At 33.9% G+C, this 21659-nt stretch overlaps 1 protein-coding gene across 1 annotated transcript; it reads left to right on the top strand.

The window, feature by feature from the left end:
* Nucleotides 1–17954: 17954 nt before the first annotated feature.
* On the top strand, nucleotides 17955–21659 carry LOC114335357 (60S ribosomal protein L32). The gene is made up of 4 exons (XM_028285585.2): nucleotides 17955–18087; nucleotides 18209–18308; nucleotides 18366–18518; nucleotides 21463–21659. Exons 2-4 carry the CDS (start codon nucleotides 18216–18218, stop codon nucleotides 21619–21621), a joined length of 405 nt encoding a protein of 134 aa, XP_028141386.1. The 5' UTR covers nucleotides 17955–18087; nucleotides 18209–18215; the 3' UTR covers nucleotides 21622–21659.

Raw genomic sequence — 21659 nt, 5'->3', positions numbered from 1 at the left:
CGTCCCTTGCCATCTTCACTACTATATTTTTTGTTGTCATTCGGCTTATATGATCTTATCACTGGAGAAGTGTTAAAGTAATTACCAAGGAGAGCCATAATAAAATTAACACATATTATAAATGCTTCCTTTAGGTTGAGGTATGTACCAAAGATATGGAAGGTGGCAGAAATTATAATGACATTAAAAACAGGAAAACACTACAAGAAGCTTCTTCATATAGGCCTATTTCACTGTTGCCTGTCATGTCGAAATTATATGAAAAACTACTCTTGAAGAGACTAAAACCAATTATACAGCAAAAAATCTAATTCCTAATCATCAGTTTGGGTTTAGACAAAGCCACTCAACGATAGATCAGGTGCATAGAATAACAGGTATAGTAGAAAAAGCTCTAGAAGAACGAAAAGTCTGTTCTGCAATTTTTCTTGATGTAGCGCAGGCTTTTGACAAAGTGTGGCATGAGGGATTATATCACAAAAGGAGATGCTACTTACCAAAACAATATTCTGAACTCCTAGAATCATATATATCCGACAGATACTTTCGAGTTAAAAATGAGGAAGCATATTCAGAATTAAGAGAAGTTAAAGCTGGAGTTCCACAAGGAAGTGTCCTAGGGCCAGTGCTATATCTGCTCTATACCAGCGATATCCCATCATTAGAACCAAACACAATTGCGACATTTGCAGACAACACAGGCATTGTAGCAGTCGGACAAAAGCACGAGGAAGCAGCAACTATGCTACAAAACTCTGTTGAATAAATTAATATCTGGACCAGGCGATGGCGTATCAAATTGAATGAAACAAAATCTGTTCATGGTAATTTTACTAACAAAAGAGAACAATATATCCCAGTCAGTATAAATAGACACCAAATACCTTATGCAAATACGGCAAAATCTTTAGGTATGACATTAGATTCAAAGCTACGTTGGAAAGCGCATATCAAGGAAAAAAAGGAAGAATTACAAATTAAGTTCAGAAAGATGTACTGGTTAATGGGCAAAATCCACTCTGTCTACTTATAACAAATTGTTATTGTATAAGCAAGTCCTTAAACCAACATGGACATATGGGATACAGTTATGGGGCTGTACAAAAGAAAGTAACATCCAAATCATACAACGATACCAGAATAAAGTGTTAGGAACATCGTCAAAGCGCCATGGTACTTCAGAAACTGTGATCTTCATCGAGACGTCCAGATGGATACGTTAGTCAGACAATAAGTAAGTTTGCCGAGAGTCATGAACAAGGACTCTCCAACCATGTGAATGTCGAGGCCATCAATCTCCTAGACAACGCCAACCAGATAAGAAGACTTACGAGAACGAAGCCGTTTGAGTTAGTGCTAAGTTAAATAAGTGCGTTAAGTGAAAAAGCAGAGCAAAGTGCGGCTATAGTGTTGTTTGTTTGGGTTTATATGACTGCGGACACTAAATCCATTCGCCAATTTTACTATTTTTTATTTTATTAGTCATTTTTTCGTATCTTATCCTAAAACTAATACTAATATAATAAACAATTCTACTAATAAATAATTATTTTTGTATTTTTTTTTAATAATTTTTTATATATATATATTTTTATTAATTTTTTTCCAAATGATGTTCTCAGAGTTCCACAGCAAAAACTGCAACATTCTTCTTTAGCCCTCTACTTCATTCGAAAGCTATTTTACTATGGACTGTCCAAGTTCGTCATTCATTTTTATCTACATATTTTTTTTATATTTTTTTAATTATTATATTTTTTTTTTCTATTTTTTTTATATATCTTTTTTTATATTTTTTCTTTCTTTTTTTTTTATTATTTTTTTTTTTTTATTTTTTTTTTTATTTTTTTTTTATTTTTATTTTATTATTTTTTTTTTATATTTCTTTTCTTTTTTTTTTCTTTTCTTTTCTTTTCTTTTTCTTTTAACATATAACAATTTACAAGAAATACTTACTCTATATTTTACAATTACAATTTAAGCTTAATATCTAAAATATGTTTATAAAATAGTCGGTATACCAACTCATTATTTTCTAATGTTAATAAATAATTTAAATTAATGGGATGGTGGACAAATTTAAATTAATGGCGGCTATAGTGTACACGTTAGCTAGTAGTGCTATTATGTATTAGAGCCGAAAGATTATTGCTGAATATGACCTTAGATATGTTTTTTGTAATATTTTGTAGTTAGAACTAACTTGCTTATTGATCATTGATTGATCAGATAGCAATAATCATAAGATTCCTGTTGAAGTTTTATTAAAAAAAATCGGCTTATATGATCGTTCTTCTAGGTACCTTGTGGATTCGTTATAAGGACCTCTTTTTGAGTAAGTCTGTGCAAAAAAAACGAATCGGAACAATTTACCTAACGGGGGCGAGCATACACCTAATACACCCATACATTTAATTTTTTTAGATGGAGAAGCTATTGATGATATCACCATTATAACACAATTCCCACTTGGGGATCATTTTTGATTTCGTTGACGTTTGTTCACACTAATAATTTGTGCAAAGTTAATTTAAGTACATGGTTTCTAACTCATCCAAAAGTTTTCCAGTGCCTATTCTAATTAACCAAATAAAATTCTTTTGGTGCCGGTCTATAATTAATATTTTCGTTAATTGATACAGACAGTATTTTAATGACATTAATTGTTTATAAAATTTGTATTGTTCGGATAATAGCATTTTAAGTAAATAGGTATTTAAATATTACGTAAATAGGTATGTGTTGTATCTTCAGTTCCTAAGTCATGTTCAAAAATTTCCGTTTTTTGTATCCTGTTGTAAGTAATGGAAATGATCAAGTAGTGATGGAAAATATTTAGTAATCACTAAGACAATTTCCTAGAAATATCAACGCATTAAATATCCACATATCCACAGAGAACGGTAGTTCTCACCAGTGGCGCACAACACTCCTACAAGCGACACTATATATACACGAAATTTTCGATTTTATAAACCTGACTGAATTGAAAATTGGGCCAAATCCCATCTTAAAGTATAGGAGAAGACTCGTCCATCCATATGTTACATCTCCATTTTAGTCCAAGGATGTAGATTTTACGGCTCTTCCCATTTAGAGTCTGTTTTTCGTTCTCGTCCCCAAAACTCTCAAAAATTTCAAAGACTTAAGCCCGACCTTTGCCGCTTCTGATAGCACAGAACAACGCATGTTTAATTTTGAAAATCGGTTATACCATTCAAAAGCTATCGAGCTCAGAAGTATGACTCAATTTTTATTTAAAAAAGGGAAAATGTTTGTATGTATGTACAAGAATAAAAAACCGCTAAACGCCGTAAAAATGAGTGGCGCATAAAATATTCCAGCTACAAAAGATCTGATATGAATATTACGTGGCGCGAAAATGGATTTTCATTTGATGCAAAACAAAATTCTAGTTTTATTTTAAAAGATTTTTCCATAATATTTGCAAAATTTGAAGTAAACGCGCCACAAAAGAGTAACTCTGATACAGTTTGAAATTTGAAACTCTTTTGTGGCGCGTTTACTTCAAATTTAGCAAATATTATGGAAAAATCTTTTAAAATAAAACTAGAATTTTGTTTTGCATCAAATGAAAATCCATTTTCGCGCCACGTAATATTCATATCAGATCTTTTGTAGCTGGAATATTTTATGCGCCACTCATTTTTACGGCGTTTAGCGGTTTTTTATTCTTGTATCAGGAGTTTTTCAAAGTTATTTATAAATTAAATGTACGAAGTTGAATGCAATGTTCCTCTATTACACGTCAAGCTTTATAAATGGTCACCTTTGTTGCATTATCTCCCAAATGATCTAGTGTCCATCGAATGTACACTATATTTTTTTTTTATTCGAAATAGATTGAAAAAAAAATTGAGATGGCCGGTAAATGAAGTCGGATTGTCCGTTGCCAGATCAAATTTAGCGTCGTAACCACTACAACTACATAAACCATTTCGGGAATAATCGTTAATTGGATTATACTTTTGTAGCTTAAAAACTTCTAAACGGCTTAACCGATTTTGATCAGTAAACATGAGTTTGAAACGTATTGACCAGTAGTATCTGATGGATCTAAGGTCAAGTATGAAAATTGAAGCTATTACAGGAATTATTGAGCTTGAGAAATCGTCTTTCCCACAGGAAATAGATTTTATCATACTTATGAAGCCTATAACCTAAAAAATTCAAATTTTCCGGGATATGAGGTATACACCGTTAAATTCGTCTGGAGTACTTCTATAAACGCTAAGTTATTGGCGCAATTTGTAGGTTGAAATGTTGAGTAATTGTCGAAAAACCAAAATTTTCAAAGTTTAGTTTTTCAGTTTTTCGGCTATACTGAGCCGTGTGTATGTCTGATTCTGACGGCTTAGACACCATTTGAAAGCTTAAGTCAACACTATTAATTTCATGTATTTGCGGTTCTCCTGGCTCTTCTTGATCCGAATATATATATACCCCCAGAACATATGCCGTTTTGTACCTACCAAGTCCTATAGCTGGCTTATGGGTGGTCAAAAGTCACAAACTACACCGGTTCTAAATCGGCCCTGACCCCCTCTTCAAACACAGAGGAAAAATATCAAATCGGTTTAACTTTCAAACACACATACATATACAGGGTGTAACAAAAATACAGGTCATAAATTAAACCACATATTCTGGGACCACAAATAGTTCGAATGAACCTAACTTACCTTAGTACAAATATGCACACAAAAGAAGTTACAGCCCTTTGAAGTTACAAAATGAAAATCGATTTTTTTGAATATATCGAAAACCATATCGAGATTTTTTGTTGAAAATGGACATGTGGCATTCTTATGGAAGGAACATGTTAAAGAAAAATTAAAGTGAAATTTGTGCACCCCATAAAAATTTTATGGGGGTTTTGTTCCCTTAAACCTCCCCAAACTTTTGTGTCCGTTCCAAATAAATTATTATTGTGGTGCCATTAGTTAAATTCAATATTTTTAAATCTTTTTTGCCTCTTGGTATTTTTTCGATAAGGCAGTTTTTATCGAGTTGCGGCTTCTTTTTTAATATGTTTACGTAAAAAATTTATGAGGGTTTTGTTCCTTTAAACCCCCCAAATGTTTGTGTACGTTCCAATTAAACTATTAGTGCGGTACCATTAGTTAAACACAGTGTTTTTAAAACTTTTTTGCCTCTTTGTATTTTTTTGATAAAGCATCTTTTATCGAGATATGGCTTCTTTTTTAATATGGTTAAAAATATACTTAAAAATGTAACTCATAAATAAATTTTCATATTATTACCAAGTCTCCATAATCGTACTTTACCATATACAAATATGTGGTGGATTTGACAAATATTCAAATATCTCGATAAAAACTGACTTTTGGAAAAAGTACTAAGAGACAAAAAAGTTTTTAAAAATTTGTGTTTAACTAATGGCGCTACAATAATAATTAAATTGCAACGTACACAAAAGTTTGGGGGGGTTTAAAGAAACCAAACCCCCATAAAATTTTTATGGGGTGTCCAAATTTGATTATCATTTTCTCTTAAAATACTACTGCCATAAGAATACCACATGTCCATTTTCAATAAAAAATCTCTAATAGTTTTCGATATATTGGAAAAAATCGATTTTCATTTTGTAACTTCAAAGGGCTGTAACTCTTTTTCCGTGCATATTTGTACTAAGGTAAGTTAGGTTCAGTCGAACTATTTTTGGTCACAGAATATGCCATTAAATTTATGACCTGTATTTTTGTTACACCCTGTATATCCACAAACATTTTCCCTTTTTTAAATAAAAATTAAGTCACATTTCTAAGCTCTATAACTTTTGAATGGTATAACCGATTTTCAAAATTAGACATGCGTTGGAAAGATAATGATCAGTACTGTTAGAAGCCGCAAAGGTCGGAATTAAATTTTTGAAGTTTTTGGGAATTTTGGGGGCCAGAACGAAAAACAGACCTAAATAGGAAGGGCCGTAAAATCGACACCCTTGGACCAAAATGGATGGTTGACATATGAATGGGTGAGTCTTTTTCTGAACTTGAAGATGGGAGTTGGCACAATTTTCAATTCAGTCAGATTTAGAAAATTGAAAATTTCGTGTATATAATAGTGTCGCGTGTAGGGGGTGTATTTCTGCGCCACTGGCGAGAACTGCCGTTCTCTGGTAATTTTTTCGATATAAAACTAACAGCTTCGATAACCAATAAATCGAAAACTATTAATTTTATCAAAAAAATGTATAATGAACATTTTTTGCTTATAATTAATATTTTTACCAGCATTTGCGGTCAAAATATAATAAAAAATTTCCACCCTCGAGATGAGGTGGCAACCACCCCATGGTAAAAGCGTCTTTCGGCATCATATAGATTTTGATCTTTGGACTATCCACTACTTGTGGATTGTCAATTGTCAAATTTTCAAGCAAATCTATCCATTCTGTAAAAATTGCGAAGTGAAAAATTTCAGTTCCTGGACTAATTATACTTTTGGAGCTCTATAACTTCTGAACGGTTTACCTGATGTTGATCACTAAACATGAATTTGAAACGTATTGACAAGTAGTATCTGACCAGCATCCAAAATCGAGTATGATAACTGAAGATAGATAGATAGATAGACATTTATTGTTTTTAAAAACTACAGTTTTATAACAATGAGTTTAGTAAGTACAGAATATAACTAACAACTAGTCTAGAACATAAATAACTATTAACAAATTTAAACAAAAGTTAAGCGCTATCACTAACTGAAATGGAGAACTTGGTTTTTTTAATAAACACCAATGAAGGAGAAACTGAAGTACAGAATATAACTAACAACTAGTCTAGAACATAAGTAACTATTAACAAATTTAAACAAAAGTTAATCGCTATTACTAACTGAAATGGAGACTTGTTTTCTTAAATAAACACCAATGAAGGAGAAACTGAAGCTTATTCATTTAAAACAAAAGATCTAAGTTTTATGATATTCCAAATATATATTGAAATTGCTTTCAGAGATATTATAGTTACATTATTAAGACAACCAATAAGGTCGGTGCAATTATTAAGGGGGGCCATATTAACCAGTTTCATTGAACTGTAAATGGGACATTCAAACAGTAAATGTTCAAGAGTTTCCAACTTGTTTGTGTTACAAATAGTACAGATTTCAGATGGTCGTATATGATATGTTATACCATTATAGGTAAATTTTAACACATGGCGATTAGATGTTCGAAGTTGCGCCATGGCACGAATGTATTTTATGGGAATTTGAAATTCCAGATATTTCTGTACTGAGGTATCTACGGATAAATGTTTGTAAATAGTTGAGAATGTTGACATGGAGACTGCTTGAATGTCTTCTTGATGAAGCATATCCATATACTTTTTTAACATGCTTTTCTTGTTTTTTAATAGCCAATCAGAGATGTTTTCATCCCAAGAAAATTCATAATCTAATATTTGAAAATATTGCTTAAACTGTGAAACCCAGTTGTATCTGTTCGTATTTATTGAATTATTTGCTGAAGAAATTTGAAGCTGACGCAGAAAACAAATAAGAGGAAGTCTTAAATCATGCATTTGCGATAGCTTGATAAGCCAATTTAAAGTTAGCTTGAAAATAGTAAAAGAAATTTTTACTCTTCCTGTCTCCAACCTAACAGCATAATCAGGTGTATTGATACTGAGATGTAAAAGTTTTTTAAAGAAAGTTATTTGTATTCTTTCTAACTGGTCAGCATATCTCATTCCCCAAACGGGCACACAGTTCATAACAAGGCTTTGAACTAGCGAATCGAAAAGTTGCACACGAGATGTCCAAGAATTCATTTTGGTTTTAGCCATTAAACCTATCACGTTACCAATTGCGTGTTTTGCTCTTTCCACTGTTGTATCGGCCATTGCTTTAAAAAGTGATGTTGTGGTTAGGGTGACTCCAAGATATACAAATTTGTTAACAACTTCTATTTTTTCATTCTTATATAGGAACTTAACGCCTTTATTGCCAATTTGACCGCTTCGGGCAAATGGAAGAATTTTGGTTTTGCCAACATTTACAGTTAGCTGGTTTTTGTCACTGTATTTTTCTAGATAACTTAAATTTTTACCGAGTTCAACTTCCGAGTCACAAAGAATGACCAAATCATCAGCATACAATAGCATTATTATTTGATTTTGGCTATCAATGGAGATACCTTGTGATCCTTGACTAATAAAAAACTGTTCTATATCCGCAATAAATAAACTAAATAATAGTGGACTCAAAGGTTCACCCTGTAAGACTCCTGTTGAAATATCAAATGGTCTTGTGTAGCCGTTTGGAGTTTTGATGTACATCCTAGCATTATCATAAATGTTTTTCAAAATGGCTATTATTTTAGAACTCACCCCAAGGCCAAATAGCTTTTGCCACAGCAAATGATGGATAATGGAGTCAAAAGCCCGCTTATAATCTACAAAGGCAGCGTACACTTTGCGTTTTTTCAGTCGTAGTTGCAGTTGTACAGCAGAAGTGAGGGTGAATACATTATCAATGCAACCCCTTGATCCCCTGAAACCCGACTGACATTCGGGAAGAACATTATTTACTTCAACCCAATCTCTGAGTCTGTTTAACAAAATATTAGTAAATATTTTTTCAACACAATTAAGTAAGGCAATACCTCTATAGTTTGCTGGATCATCTCTGTTGCCCTTTTTAAATATCATAGTAAAAATGACTTCACTCCAGTTATGCGGCGTAATGGTTGTTTCCAGTATTCTATTAAACATGCCCGTTAAATACAGTATCCAATTATTTGGAAGATTTTTAAAGAATTCATAAGAAATATGGTCAGTTCCAGGTGCTTTACGATTGGGACAGTTATTTAGGACTCTATATATTTCGTCACTGGTTATAATAGCGTCAAAAATGGGATGTCTTGCATCAAAAAAACGGGCATTATGATATAGTTTTGGGGGATATATATTCGAATAAAATTGCTCCCATACGTCTACATCGATAAAAGAAGTATTGTGATTTTTCCGAAATTTCCTAATCACTGACCAGAATGTTTTGGAGTCCCTGCTGTTTGCAAGTTGAGAATACAGGTTATGAAAATATATATGTTTTTTCTTTTTAATTATTTGTCTATAGGCTTTTTTTGATGTCAAAAAATTTGTTTTATAGGGGTCGCGGAAGTTATTTGATTTAGCTGTTTTGAGGCTTTGTTTCATGTTGTTTTTAGCTGAGGTACATTCATGATCAAACCATGGAGGACTTTGCCTGATACACAACGGGAAAGATTTTTCTTTACAAAGTTGTAATTGCGAAGCAGTTTCTTTAATTGCTGACATTAGATTATTGTATAGTTCCTGTGCATCAATATTTATAGAAAGAGACGTTTTATTCGAATGTTGCATAGAAATTTTATAGAAAAAGGCAAGGTCAGTATTCCATTGATATATAGTTTTTTTTTGTATAGGAAGTGCTTTTTTGAAACGACTTTCTCGAAAAAAGTCGGAAACGCAAGTTACCAGTATACCAAAGTGGTCAGAAGGGCTGTTATGGTTCATTACACATAAATCTTGGATAATAGGTATTGCACTGTTCTGGATAAATGCTAAGTCAATTACACTATTTCCAGCTTTGCTAATGTGAGTAAATTGTGCCGGTGTATCAGACTCAGTCCTCCCATTAAGTAGACAGAAAGAGTTGGTGTTCATGAAGTCAATAATATGGCGCCCCTTAGTATTTAAAACCATGTCATTGCTTAGACGATACTCCGATAGATTTGTGCCCTCCAGCATCTCTGGCGGAACTTCTCCAATATCTGATATTCTACTGTTAAAGTCACCGCCGATTAGAAGCGGAACATCGAAATGGTTTTCTAGAATTTCCGACAGAGATACTTGAAAAAGTTCTAGAATATACACAATATCTAAGGACGGTTTAAAATATACTGTGCAAATAATAATAGACTCTTCCGAAGGAGAAACCAGTCTGCAAAATAGCCACCACGGTGTTTTTTCTAAAATTACACAGTTGTATACATTTTTATAAAATATGTAGATACCACCGCTTGCTCTGCCCACGGATTTCTCTTTCGAAGCAGGACTACTTATAACATTATAGGATGACAAAACAATTGACAAATTATTACACTCATTAAGTAGCCATGTTTCAGTAAGACATAAAACCGAAAAATCATCGTAATCTCTAACAAATTCATCCAGATTGGCAAATCCTTGACAGTTCCAAAATACTATTTTGAATGATTGCTATTCAGGTACAGATGAGTTTGCCCCACATAAAGCAGGCTTTGAAGTCTTGAGTCCCTTTTCACGTCTAGGTGATTCCTGTTCCTCTCTATCACGTTTGGTTGTTCCTCTTGTAGTAATTCTAGGTATTTTGTTTATGTATCTAATCGTTAAATTTTTCTCCCCATTATCTATACGACTTTGTAGCTCTGTTCGTAATTCAGCTAGATATTTTGACTGGCAAGGTGTCAGATCTTGTTTTATGTATATGTTTGAGTTTGAGTTTTGATTCAGTTTAGATTTATTTTTAAGAACAAAAAGGGCATCTTCACTGGACATCATAGTAACTTTCAGCGGCCTTGGTTTCATATCTTGGCGAGGAAAGCCAAGCCGGCGATGCGAAGCTATTTGTAAGTTAGGAGCTACCTGATTTAATATTTGTTGTGCATTAACTTCATCGGATTCTGTATTTTCTGGAACACCCATGAGCAAAACATTTTTTTCCCTTTGTTTTCTATCAGCCAGCTCTATAAGGATATTTTCGGGAGGAGAGGATTCTATTTTCTGGATTTTAATTTTTAGCTGTTCGTTTTCTCTTCTTAGAACCGCTATTTCCGAGATGCAAGCGTCAATTTTTGTCGACTGAGAATTTACTAAATTATGTAAGTCAGACATTCGAGTGTTACATGTTGCGATAGCGTTACTTAAATTAGCAAGCTGAGCCATAATTGCGTTGAAGTGCATTGTGCTAGCATCTGCTTCTGTGGTACAATTTTGACACTTCCATGTCAACAAGGTTGCAGGTGAAAAATTTAAGGGTTGAGGTTGAGCACAAACACCGTGCCATGTTGTTTTGCATCCAGAACATTCCAGTTTGCTACCATCTGTCGGTGTTATAATTTTATGGCATGCCTGACAATTTAAATCCATTATAGTAATATTAACCGTAAAGGTACCACTAATTACTTAAGTTTTTGTCTAAGGCAATACTCAAGTTTCAATTAAGTAGATCGCTGAAATGTAGATTGTATTTCTTGTTTAAAAATTGGGTTTTTCTCCTTACAGGTGTGTTTATAGTAAAAACTATTCAACTGTTCTAAGGCAATATTCTGGTTTCGATTGAGTAGAACGTTGAAATGTAAATTGTATTTCTTTTTTAAAAATTAAGTTTTTCTACTTACAGTTGTGTTTACAATAAAAACTGTTTAACTTTTAACTTATATTGGTTAAATTCACAAGCCACTATTAAACGATGTTACCTCTACGGCTGCTAGAACTAAACTGTATATAATATAAAGATAAAAAAGATCAAGGCAGGTTTTGTTTATATTTGATTCAGAGTTGGACCACCATCTCCATATAGCTATTTCAGCATCCTTATGCCTCATCGGTGAAGCTCAGAAGTCTCAATATAATGTAACAAAAGAGAAATCTTGGCCGACCGCCGTATAACAGTAAACACCTCGAGAATGACGTCATCGAATGATCTAGGCCTCGGCGGAAAGGAGGAGGAACTTCTCGAACGTACGACCCGTAGGCGGAACACGCTGATAGCTAGAGATGGGCGTCGATTGTTCCAGAATAACAACTGGGTATAAATACGGGCATATTTGTAAATAAAGTTTAGTCTTAAGCTAAAGTTTGTAAAGTAAACTTGTATAAATAAATAATAAAGTCGTATATAAATACCCGAACGCTCGTTTTTGTTACAGTTGGTGTCGGTGTTCGGTAAACTTAGTGCGATATAAATAAGTGAATTACAGAGAGACTTTAAAAGACTTTTGAACTTTATTCGTCGGGAATAACCGGAGTGCGTTAATTGTTCGATATTCGGAAAGATTTCAAAAGACTTTTGGACTTTATTCGTCGGGAATAGTTAAAGTGCGTTGATTGTTCGGTATTCGGAAAGACTGTTAAAAGACATTTTGGAAAGTACATGTGTGCCGACCAAAGATGTTGCTACAAGAACTTACAGTAAAACAGCTCCGTGAACAGCTAGAGGAACGGGATCTGGACAGCAGTGGGCTCAAGATAGTCCTACAAGCACGACTCGAGGATGTCCTCACGAAGAACGGAGAAGACCCAAAGATGTTCCACTTCCAGTCAGCAGAACAAGCAATCTTATCGAAATTAAAAACTGTTTCTGAAACGATCGATGAAACTTCTAGAAAAAGCGACGAGAAATTCGAAAACGTTGCTAAAAGATTCGACGAGACTTCTCAAAAGATTGATGAAACTTTTAAAGAGGTCTGTAGACAAAACAACGAAAAACTTGAAGAAGTTTGTAAACAGAACAATGAGAAATTTGAAGAATTTTCTAGAACATTCGATAAGATACAGAAAAGTGTAGACGACAATAAAGAAACGTTAGAAGAGAAGATCAAACAACTAGAGACTATGGTAACCAATACGAAAGTTCTACCTTCAGTTAATGCAGTAGTTTTGGCCGTAGAAGAGAAGATCAAAGAATTAGAAAGCATGATAACCGATACAAAAGTGCAACCGTCAGTTAATGCAGTAGCTTTAGATCCTGTAGTGAAAGATGAACTACCGAGAGACGAAATGTCGCATAATATGAGATTCAAATTACCACCATTTGCGACCGCCAATCTTTGGACCGAACAGGAAAAGGCTGTTTCCTTGACTGCTGCTTTGCGAGGTGATGCTGCAGATATATTAAGATCAATTCCTAAGGGTCAAGAAAATTGTTACCAGACCTTGTTCACTCGTCTAGAAAAACGCTATGGAGATGCCCATCTACAACAAGTATACAAAGCACAACTGCGAAGTAGAAGTCAACGAGCAAGTGAGAATCTGCAAGAATTTGAAGCAGACGTGGCTCGTGTGGTGTGGTTGGCTTATCCAGAGGTGCCAGACAGCGTTTTAGAAGAAATTGCAGTAGATACCTTCGTCAATGGACTGAAAGATAATAAACTACAGAAAGCTTTACGACTAGCAAGGCCGAAAGTTTTAGATGAAGCACTTGCTATTGCATTGGAACACGAAACGGCTAGTCAAACTTCACGAGGCCATAGAGTAAGAACCATTGAAGAAAGTGACGAACACAACGATGCACGTCTGGAGGAAATGATACGGAGAGTATTAAGTAATCAGATGCAAAAGAGAGCACTCATGAGACAGTACAATGTTGGAAGTCCTATGGAAAGAGTAGCAATCGACATTGCAGGTCCATTTCCAGAAACCGATGCTGGAAATAAATACATTCTGGTAGCCATGGACTATTTTACGAAATGGACCGAGGCCTATGCATTACCGAATCAAGAAGCTGCTACCGTTGCAGAGGTACTTGTTAAAGAATTCTTCAGCCGATTTGGTGTTCCCTTGGAGATCCACTCCGACCAAGGGCGAAACTTTGAGTCAGCTCTTTTCCAAAATGTTTGTAAATTGATTGGTGCCAATAAGACCAGAACAACACCCCTGCATCCTCAATCAGATGGAATGGTCGAGAGGATGAACCGAACGATGGGTAAACACTTGTCCAAAGTTGTATCTGAACATCAGCAAGATTGGGACCAACACATTCATTTATTCCTGATGGCCTACCGCTCGGCCGTGAATGAAACTACAGGTCAAACACCAACCTGCCTGATGTTGGGTCGTGAAGTTCGTTTGCCCTGCGACCTAGAGTTTGGCTGCAGACCTTCCGAGGAATATGTTGCAGGCGAAGAATACGTAGACCGCCTGAAGTTACGAATGAACAACATTCATGAACTTGCCCGACAACACATCCAGATAGCCAGTGACAGAATGAAAGATCAATATGATTCTCGCTGCAAGAATGAAAGCTTCGAAGTAGGTGATCTTGTCTGGCTTTATAATCCACAACGTCGTCGAGGCCTGTGTCCTAAACTGCAAAGACAATGGGAAGGTCCGTATGAAGTTAAGAAGAAAATAAATGACGTAATATACAGAATTAAGAAGTTACCAAACGTTAAACCAAAAGTTATTCACATAAATCGTCTTGCACCATATGCTGGCTCAAATGAAGCAGAGGAAGCCCGAGTCCTCCAACAGGAGATGAAAGATGCACCACAGCCAAGTTTTAAGGAATTTATGTCAAATTACGCAGAAAGAAAAAGTGCTAGATTCGGCGTGACCACAGAAGTTCAGCAAGATCTGTTTGGTGTTCCAGAAAACGTCTCTCTAGCCCACTGTGTTGCCCAAGACCTCGAGATGACTAAAGGAATCTCGTCCGTATTCAATAGAAAGTTCGGCCGCCTGGACGAGTTAAGGAATCAACAACCTAAAATTGGAAGAGTATTGCGATTGGAAGATGGTCCTCGATCTTTGCTGTATATAGTGACCAGGAAGTCTTATACGGACACGCCAAGCTACGAGAACATATGGCGTGCTCTAACTAATTTGAAGAAAATCGTGTGTAATTATGACATCAAAGATTTGGCTATACCAAAAATAGGCCATGCAGTAGAAAATCTGGATTGGAAGATTGTGAGAAGCATGCTTGAAGTGATCTTCAGAGAAACTGGCGTACGAATTACTGTGTGTTGCATGAACCCGAAGATGTCATACCCTTCAAAGACAGTAGACTGCTATTTCTTCTTGAAGGGTGTATGCAGAGCTGGAGAGTCGTGTAGATTCCGCCATCCTGGGCCTTCATCTAGAGTTGCTGATCGGGACGCTCAGATTTTAAGAGGGGAGCAGTGTAACAAAAGAGAAATCTTGGCCGACCGCCGTATAACAGTAAACACCTCGAGAATGACGTCATCGAATGATCTAGGCCTCGGCGGAAAGGAGGAGGAACTTCTCGAACGTACGACCCATAGGCGGAACACGCTGATAGCTAGAGATGGGCGTCGATTGTTCCAGAATAACAACTGGGTATAAATACGGGCATATTTGTAAATAAAGTTTAGTCTTAAGCTAAAGTTTGTAAAGTAAACTTGTATAAATAAATAATAAAGTCGTATATAAATACCCGAACGCTCGTTTTTGTTACAGTTAGAAGTTGCTCCTCCTTTCCGCCGAGGCCTAGATCATTCGATGACGTCATTCTCGAGGTGTTTACTGTTATACGGCGGTCGGCCAAGATTTCTCTTTTGTTACAATAATATAAGTTTATGGGGAAGAGAAATAGGAAGTTTGTTATAGTAGTTACAAACAGGACAAACCAATTAAAATGTTAAGTATAAACGAGTGTATAGGAAATTTTTAAGTCTCAGTTATTTCGTTAGAAATTCCAAATATTTTAATTTGCACAGAATCGTAACAACGCTAAAAATGCTAATAAGCTTCCAGCGGGCGCGTTGTTGTAAATTTTACAAGACACGTAATCGTACTCCCCGCTCATATCACACAGTCGAGCGCATCGAGCTTCTAGGTTTTTGAGGTTTGGTGTGTTCCCAAACTAATAACGTATAGGATGTACTCACAAGATGTTTGAAGGCCCCGTCTCACCATCAAATAATTGACAGTTATTTGATCAAACTTGACAGTCAAACTTGACTAGTGACACAAACTATACATACTAACTGTCACTTTGTGTCACTAACTGTCAAGTTTGATCAAATAACTGTCAATTATTTGATGGTGAGACGGGGCCTTGATATCTCAAAAACAAAAAAAATCGGTATTCACAAAATTTAACGACACGAGTCTATGCTCTGTTTTTAAACCAGGAGAAACCAGGAAATTTTGACACTATTGGCATTTCATAGGTTAAACCAGTTAAACCAGCGTTAAAGTTAAACCAGCGATTTTTTTTTCTGTGCTATTCCTTTAATTTTTAGATTTTTAGTCTGCTTTTATATAAAAAACAGTTGTTTTTAGAACTCTTTAGCGACGTATTAATATAATAATAATATTTATGGATTACCGTCGAAGGTCGATATGATCAACCAAAAAATATGTATTTGGTGATTTTTCTAGGGACTTTCTTGGGTGTGAATCTGCCTTTTGAGTTTATTGCTCCTGGTTTAAAAACAAACCATAGGATAAAATAGAGATGGCCGTGTATAAATATTGGCGGCATAAATTCTCACATTTTATACAAATACGCCTGTCCCGCGAAGGTTCCTAAATATCAAAGAGTTTTCCTGAAAAATTTGACAGATCAACCATCAGACTTCTTCTTTTTCTTCTTCTAATGGCGCTACAAACTTTTGTGAGTCTTGGTCTGCTTAACAATGTTCTTCCATTCTGCCTTGTCCCTGTCGAATACTTTCCTTCGCCACTGCCAGATGTTCATGGTTTTAAGATCCTCCTCTACGTCGTCTATCCATCTTTTACAGGGCGTTCCTCTTGTTCTATTTTCTTGGGGCTTCATCTCTGGATTACTTTTACATCTCGATTATCTGGAATTCTTTTAAGTGACCAAGCCAGTTTAATCTTTGTGACTTTACAAATCTAACAATATCTGCGTTCTGCATTAGTTCATTCAGCTAGTAGTTCATTTTAATTCTCAACGAACCATCGCTGCAATGGGTTGGTCCAAATATCTTCCTTAGTATTTTGCGCTCAAATATTCTCAGTTGGTTTTTATCAGTGATTGAGAAGGTCCACTTTTCACATTATATGTGACCACTGGTCTAATTACTGTTTTGTTGATTCTGAGCTTAGACTCGCGATTCAGTAACTTATTCAGTCTTTGTATACATAAAAGCACTTTATGGCTGCTAAGAATCCGTGCTTGTATTTCTTGACTGGTGTTGTTGTTGTTGCCAATTTATTATTGAGCCTAGGTAGGCAAAATTTGAGGCATATTCGTAGATACGGTTATCTACCTTCAAATTCTCATGTTGATTCGACTTTGTGCACTCCATATATTTTGTTTTACTTTTTAATTTATATATAGATCAAACGTAGTAGCTTTCCGTTTCAGCTCTACAGCTTTTTTGCTTAATAGTTAATACCCTTTTATTGCGGCTTATTATGGCAACATCATCCGCATATTTGCATAGGTATTGTATTAATACAGCCGTTTATATCCAATTTTCTAACAACAGCTTCCAAAATTATATCAAAAAGTGTTGTTGATAAGGCATCACCTTGCCTAACTCCATTTTCAATATGAAATGCCTCTGTCATATCTCCATTTATTATCACCATGGCTTTGGAACCCTCCAAAGTCATTCGTATAAGTTTAATTAACTTATTGGTTATTGGTTATCTATAACATGGATAGTTAATTATTTTAACATCTTATGTCTACCTACTTCATCAAACGCCCGTTTGAAATCGATATATGTACAAGTTGTAAATTGGTATGTTATATTCAGGTTTAATGGATATTCAGATGGTTTGCAGTTATTGAAATAATTATGAGAATGTTGTTTTTGATCAATAGTCAGATTCTTTTAAAATATATTTTTTAAGTGTGTTTCGTTTTTTTTGGTGAACAAAAATAAAAAACATTAGTTTAAAATACCGTAAAAGAAATTTTTTTATTCTTATAACAATTTTCCAACATCACAGAAAAAATAATTGACAAAAACAAGTAAATTTTATGACATGCTCAAGAGAAGTTAAATTATTAAGAGGCGCGCTCGCTGGAAAGTTAAATCTAATCTAATACAATCAATTGCAAATTACAAGGTATTGCATTTGTTGGAAAGTTACTCATTATTATTTAAATGTTTGTTCCAACAGAACACAAAAAATTTTGTTTCCAAATAATTTAGATCCTGCAGACCAATTAGTAGCTCCACCTATGGCAACTGTAAATTTTAAAAGAAAAAAGAAGAAATTATGCCGACAAAATGACAATGACAATTGACAGTTGACTTGACATTGACAAACCGAACCAAACCTTCCTTTTTAATGAAAAATCGTGTGTAAAGGTAGCACACGAATAATCATCTTTTAATTTTCCCTATAATCCGTAAGTATTTTAAAATTTTTTGTTGAAATACAAAGTTAGAATCGACTTTATAATAATATTGTGTAAATAGTTTGTATCCCAGTCATGAAGATCAAAAATTTTAATAGTGTTTACCTTTTAGTTTCAGGATGGCAATCAGACCAGTTTACCGTCCTCAAATCATCAAAAAGAGGACAAAGAAGTTCATCAGGCATCAGTCAGATAGATATGGTAAACTTAAGGTAAACAATTATGACTATTACGTTTTCATGTATTTATCCAGGAAATTATACTTTTAGAGAAACTGGCGTAAACCAAAGGGTATTGACAACAGAGTCAGAAGGCGTTTCAAGGGACAATATTTGATGCCAAATATTGGTTATGGTTCTAATTCTAAAACTAGGCATATGCTACCAACTGGTTTCAGAAAAGTTTTGGTACACAATGTAAAAGTAAGTATTTTCTTTTCATTATTAATCATAACCTAACTAAAATAAGAATGCTGCATAATTATATTTTATGGCTGCATACATAATATTGTCTCTCTTAACCCTAGAACAGCACAGCTCTTTCTTCTAACTTATACTGCACAGTTGGGTCTCGAAAACCCTTCACTGTTTTTTTAGTAATAAATATTATTTATCTTTTTCTGCAGTAGAGTTGACAAAACAACCACCAACAATGACTTATTTTCAAACTATGTTTATAATAATGTACTCTCTCCAAGATGTACCACAAAATTTAATAAATACATAAGATTAAAATAATTGGATGCATTTTGACCCAACATGAGTTTACAGGAATAAATAACCAACAGGAAGTAGAAAGAATGAGTTCGGCTTGGCCCAGCAATATACATATAAATAATAAAATCCAACATACACATTAAATATTAATTAAAATAATTGTAGGATGCATTTTTGTAATTCTGAAATTATTGTGATTGATGGAAAATAGTTAGTACTCTTGTGGAGAATTCATCTTACGAAGATGTATGCAGCACAATAAGTGCGTTCGCGGGTAACTGTCGGTGACAAATTGTCAGCAAATCGCTTGGGCACTTAATAATATAAATAATAATGTTAATAGATAAACATACGAGGTATATTTACCTAGTATAATATAATTTAATAATTAGTTATTAATATTAATTAAAAGTAAATATACCTTGTTTATTTATCTTTTAACGGTATTATTTATATTAGATGAGGTTAGGAATTGTCAATGACTAGTCACTCTTGAGAAAATAGTAAATTCCAAGATCCAATAGTGCTACTAACATTTCGTTGGACTTGGCAAATGTAAATCGATGTTATCCCTTGTTGGACATCCCTATTGTACTGGTGCCTATGTGGTCCAACGATGACCATTTCTTCCCAATATACTGGCAATATTTCTTTGTGAGGTACTGGGTTCTCTTCCCTCTGTTCGTTGTCAGTGTCAGATTGATGTTCAGGAACATAATCTTGATGAGTAACATCTTCACGCTGGGGCTGAAGTACCCTCAGCTCCACTGAAATCATCACAGCAAACTATATCTCATGCCTCTCGTCATAGTCAAGTCAGCTCATAACTGAATTTATGTGCAAAGGATCGTCATAAGACAAGAACATGAGCAAGTTACATTGAACTATTCATGATCCTGGATTTTTTGGACCCCGCTATGCAGTTTAGCAGTACAGTTAGTGATTTGGTAAAAATGTAGAAAATCAAAAAAGGTTATTTTGCTAAAAGTCTAGAAATCTGGAAAGTACTATTTTTTTCAAATTTTTTTTACACAACCATAAAACTGAAAAAAGGTTTTTTTATGTAATCTGTTATGGAAACTAAAAAAAGTAAAAAACCTTTAAAAAATGGGAAAAAATTGTAAATTACAACAAAAAGTGTTGAAAACATAAAACTGCTTATGAAATCTATTTAAATAAATATGGTAAATATTTAGTTATTTACTTTGAATGCATAAATTAATATACAGTCTGAAAGAATATCCATGAATGATCACATCTATCACTTATTTTGTATTTTCTATCTTTCTCTATAACAAACGTTTGTTATTTTTATAGAAAAAGACAGTAAATACAAAATAAGTGATTGATGTGATAGTTCATTGGTATTCTTTCATTTTTCTGATTGTATGCATTTTATATACACTCATACTGTTGCCACAACTATAATTATTGCTTTTTTACAGAGTGAAACTGTAAACAAAATTATCAGGCTTGTAAAACTGTTGACTTGTGGCATGTTTAGTTAAATCTTAAATTTATATGGGATTAGCCCTAGTTAGATTGTAATGACAATTACATATTTTATCTAAAAATACTTAACATTTTGATTTCCACTCCGGAAATCATTATCAAAAGAAAATTGAAAGCAATTTGTTGATGAGTTGTGTACAACCGCCAATTGTTATTATTGAGGATATGTCATCCCAGTCAACGAATTTGTTGACTTGGGTATGATTTGTTGACTAACAATTGGTGGTTGTACACACCTTATCAACAGATTGCTCTTAATTTTCTTTTGATAACGATTTCCACGAAACATTCAATATTTTTAGGTAAAATATGTAATTGTCATTACAACGTGTGTGCTAATCAATCCCATATAAACATAACGTTAATGACCGGTTTCACCAACAACAAATAGTAGTTTATTCTATGAATAAAGTTATTCGACCAATAAACTGATATTTCTCCATGTTACTAACGTCAAATAAGACTTATTTATTTATTAAATAACTATTTACTCTTCGAATAAATTGGCAAGTTTTTAACTTTAAGTTATCAAAATTATATTGAAACAAAATAAAAATATAAACGTCTAATAAATTTTGTTCGATGAATAGCTTTCATTGATTTATTTGTTGTTGGTGAAACCGGACCTAAAAGTTATATTTGAAATAATATATAAAAATGTGAAATAATAATTTGAAATAAGTTCTCAACATTCTTTTTATTTTTAAAACAATTTTTTATAATTGACAATTTTCGATATTGTGAAATATAGATATTTTACTCTTGAGCGAAATTCATATTTTTTGGCATACCTAGTATTAAATTTGAGATCCTTATGGTTTCATCATTTTCATCAAGTTTTAGACCATGCAAAGCATTTTATGAAGAATAACTTTTTTTCGTAAAATTAGTAAAAAATATATTTCTGCTTAAGCATATTATGCTTATCAACATCTAAATTAAAAAGTAGAAAGAGACTGAAAGAAAAATGAATTTTCAGTTTTATGCCTGAAAAGAAAACATTTATTATTCACTATGATGTAATTGGTAATTTGCGCCTGAAGCAAACATGTCGACAAATTTAACTGAGTTCTTATTTATAATTAAGCAAAATATTCTTTTTAATTACATCCGTTCTAATCTTTTTTGTTTGTTTTAGGAACTTGAAGTTCTCCTTATGCAAAACCGCAAATATTGTGCAGAAATTGCGCACGGCGTTTCATCAAAGAAACGCAAGGATATTGTAGAACGTGCTCAGCAATTGAGTATTAGGGTTACAAATGGAAACGCTAGGTTACGTAGCCAAGAAAATGAATAAGCTATAATTTTGTTTAATAAAAAATAGAAAAAGTTAAA

The sequence above is a fragment of the Diabrotica virgifera genome, chromosome 7, assembly GCF_917563875.1.
Source record: "Diabrotica virgifera virgifera chromosome 7, PGI_DIABVI_V3a".
Lineage (NCBI taxonomy): Eukaryota > Metazoa > Arthropoda > Insecta > Coleoptera > Chrysomelidae > Diabrotica > Diabrotica virgifera.
This window is presented reverse-complemented; position numbering and strand designations above follow the sequence as displayed.

Excerpts from the sequence above, each read along its gene's own strand:
- LOC114335357 (XM_028285585.2), top strand. The coding sequence starts at position 18,216 with ATGGCAATCAGACCAGTTTACCGTCCTCAAATCATCAAAAAGAGGACA. Across the intron at positions 18,309-18,365 it reads ATAGATATGGTAAACTTAAG|AGAAACTGGCGTAAACCAAA; the intron begins GTAAACAATTAT and ends TTATACTTTTAG. Across the intron at positions 18,519-21,462 it reads TTTTGGTACACAATGTAAAA|GAACTTGAAGTTCTCCTTAT; the intron begins GTAAGTATTTTC and ends TGTTTGTTTTAG.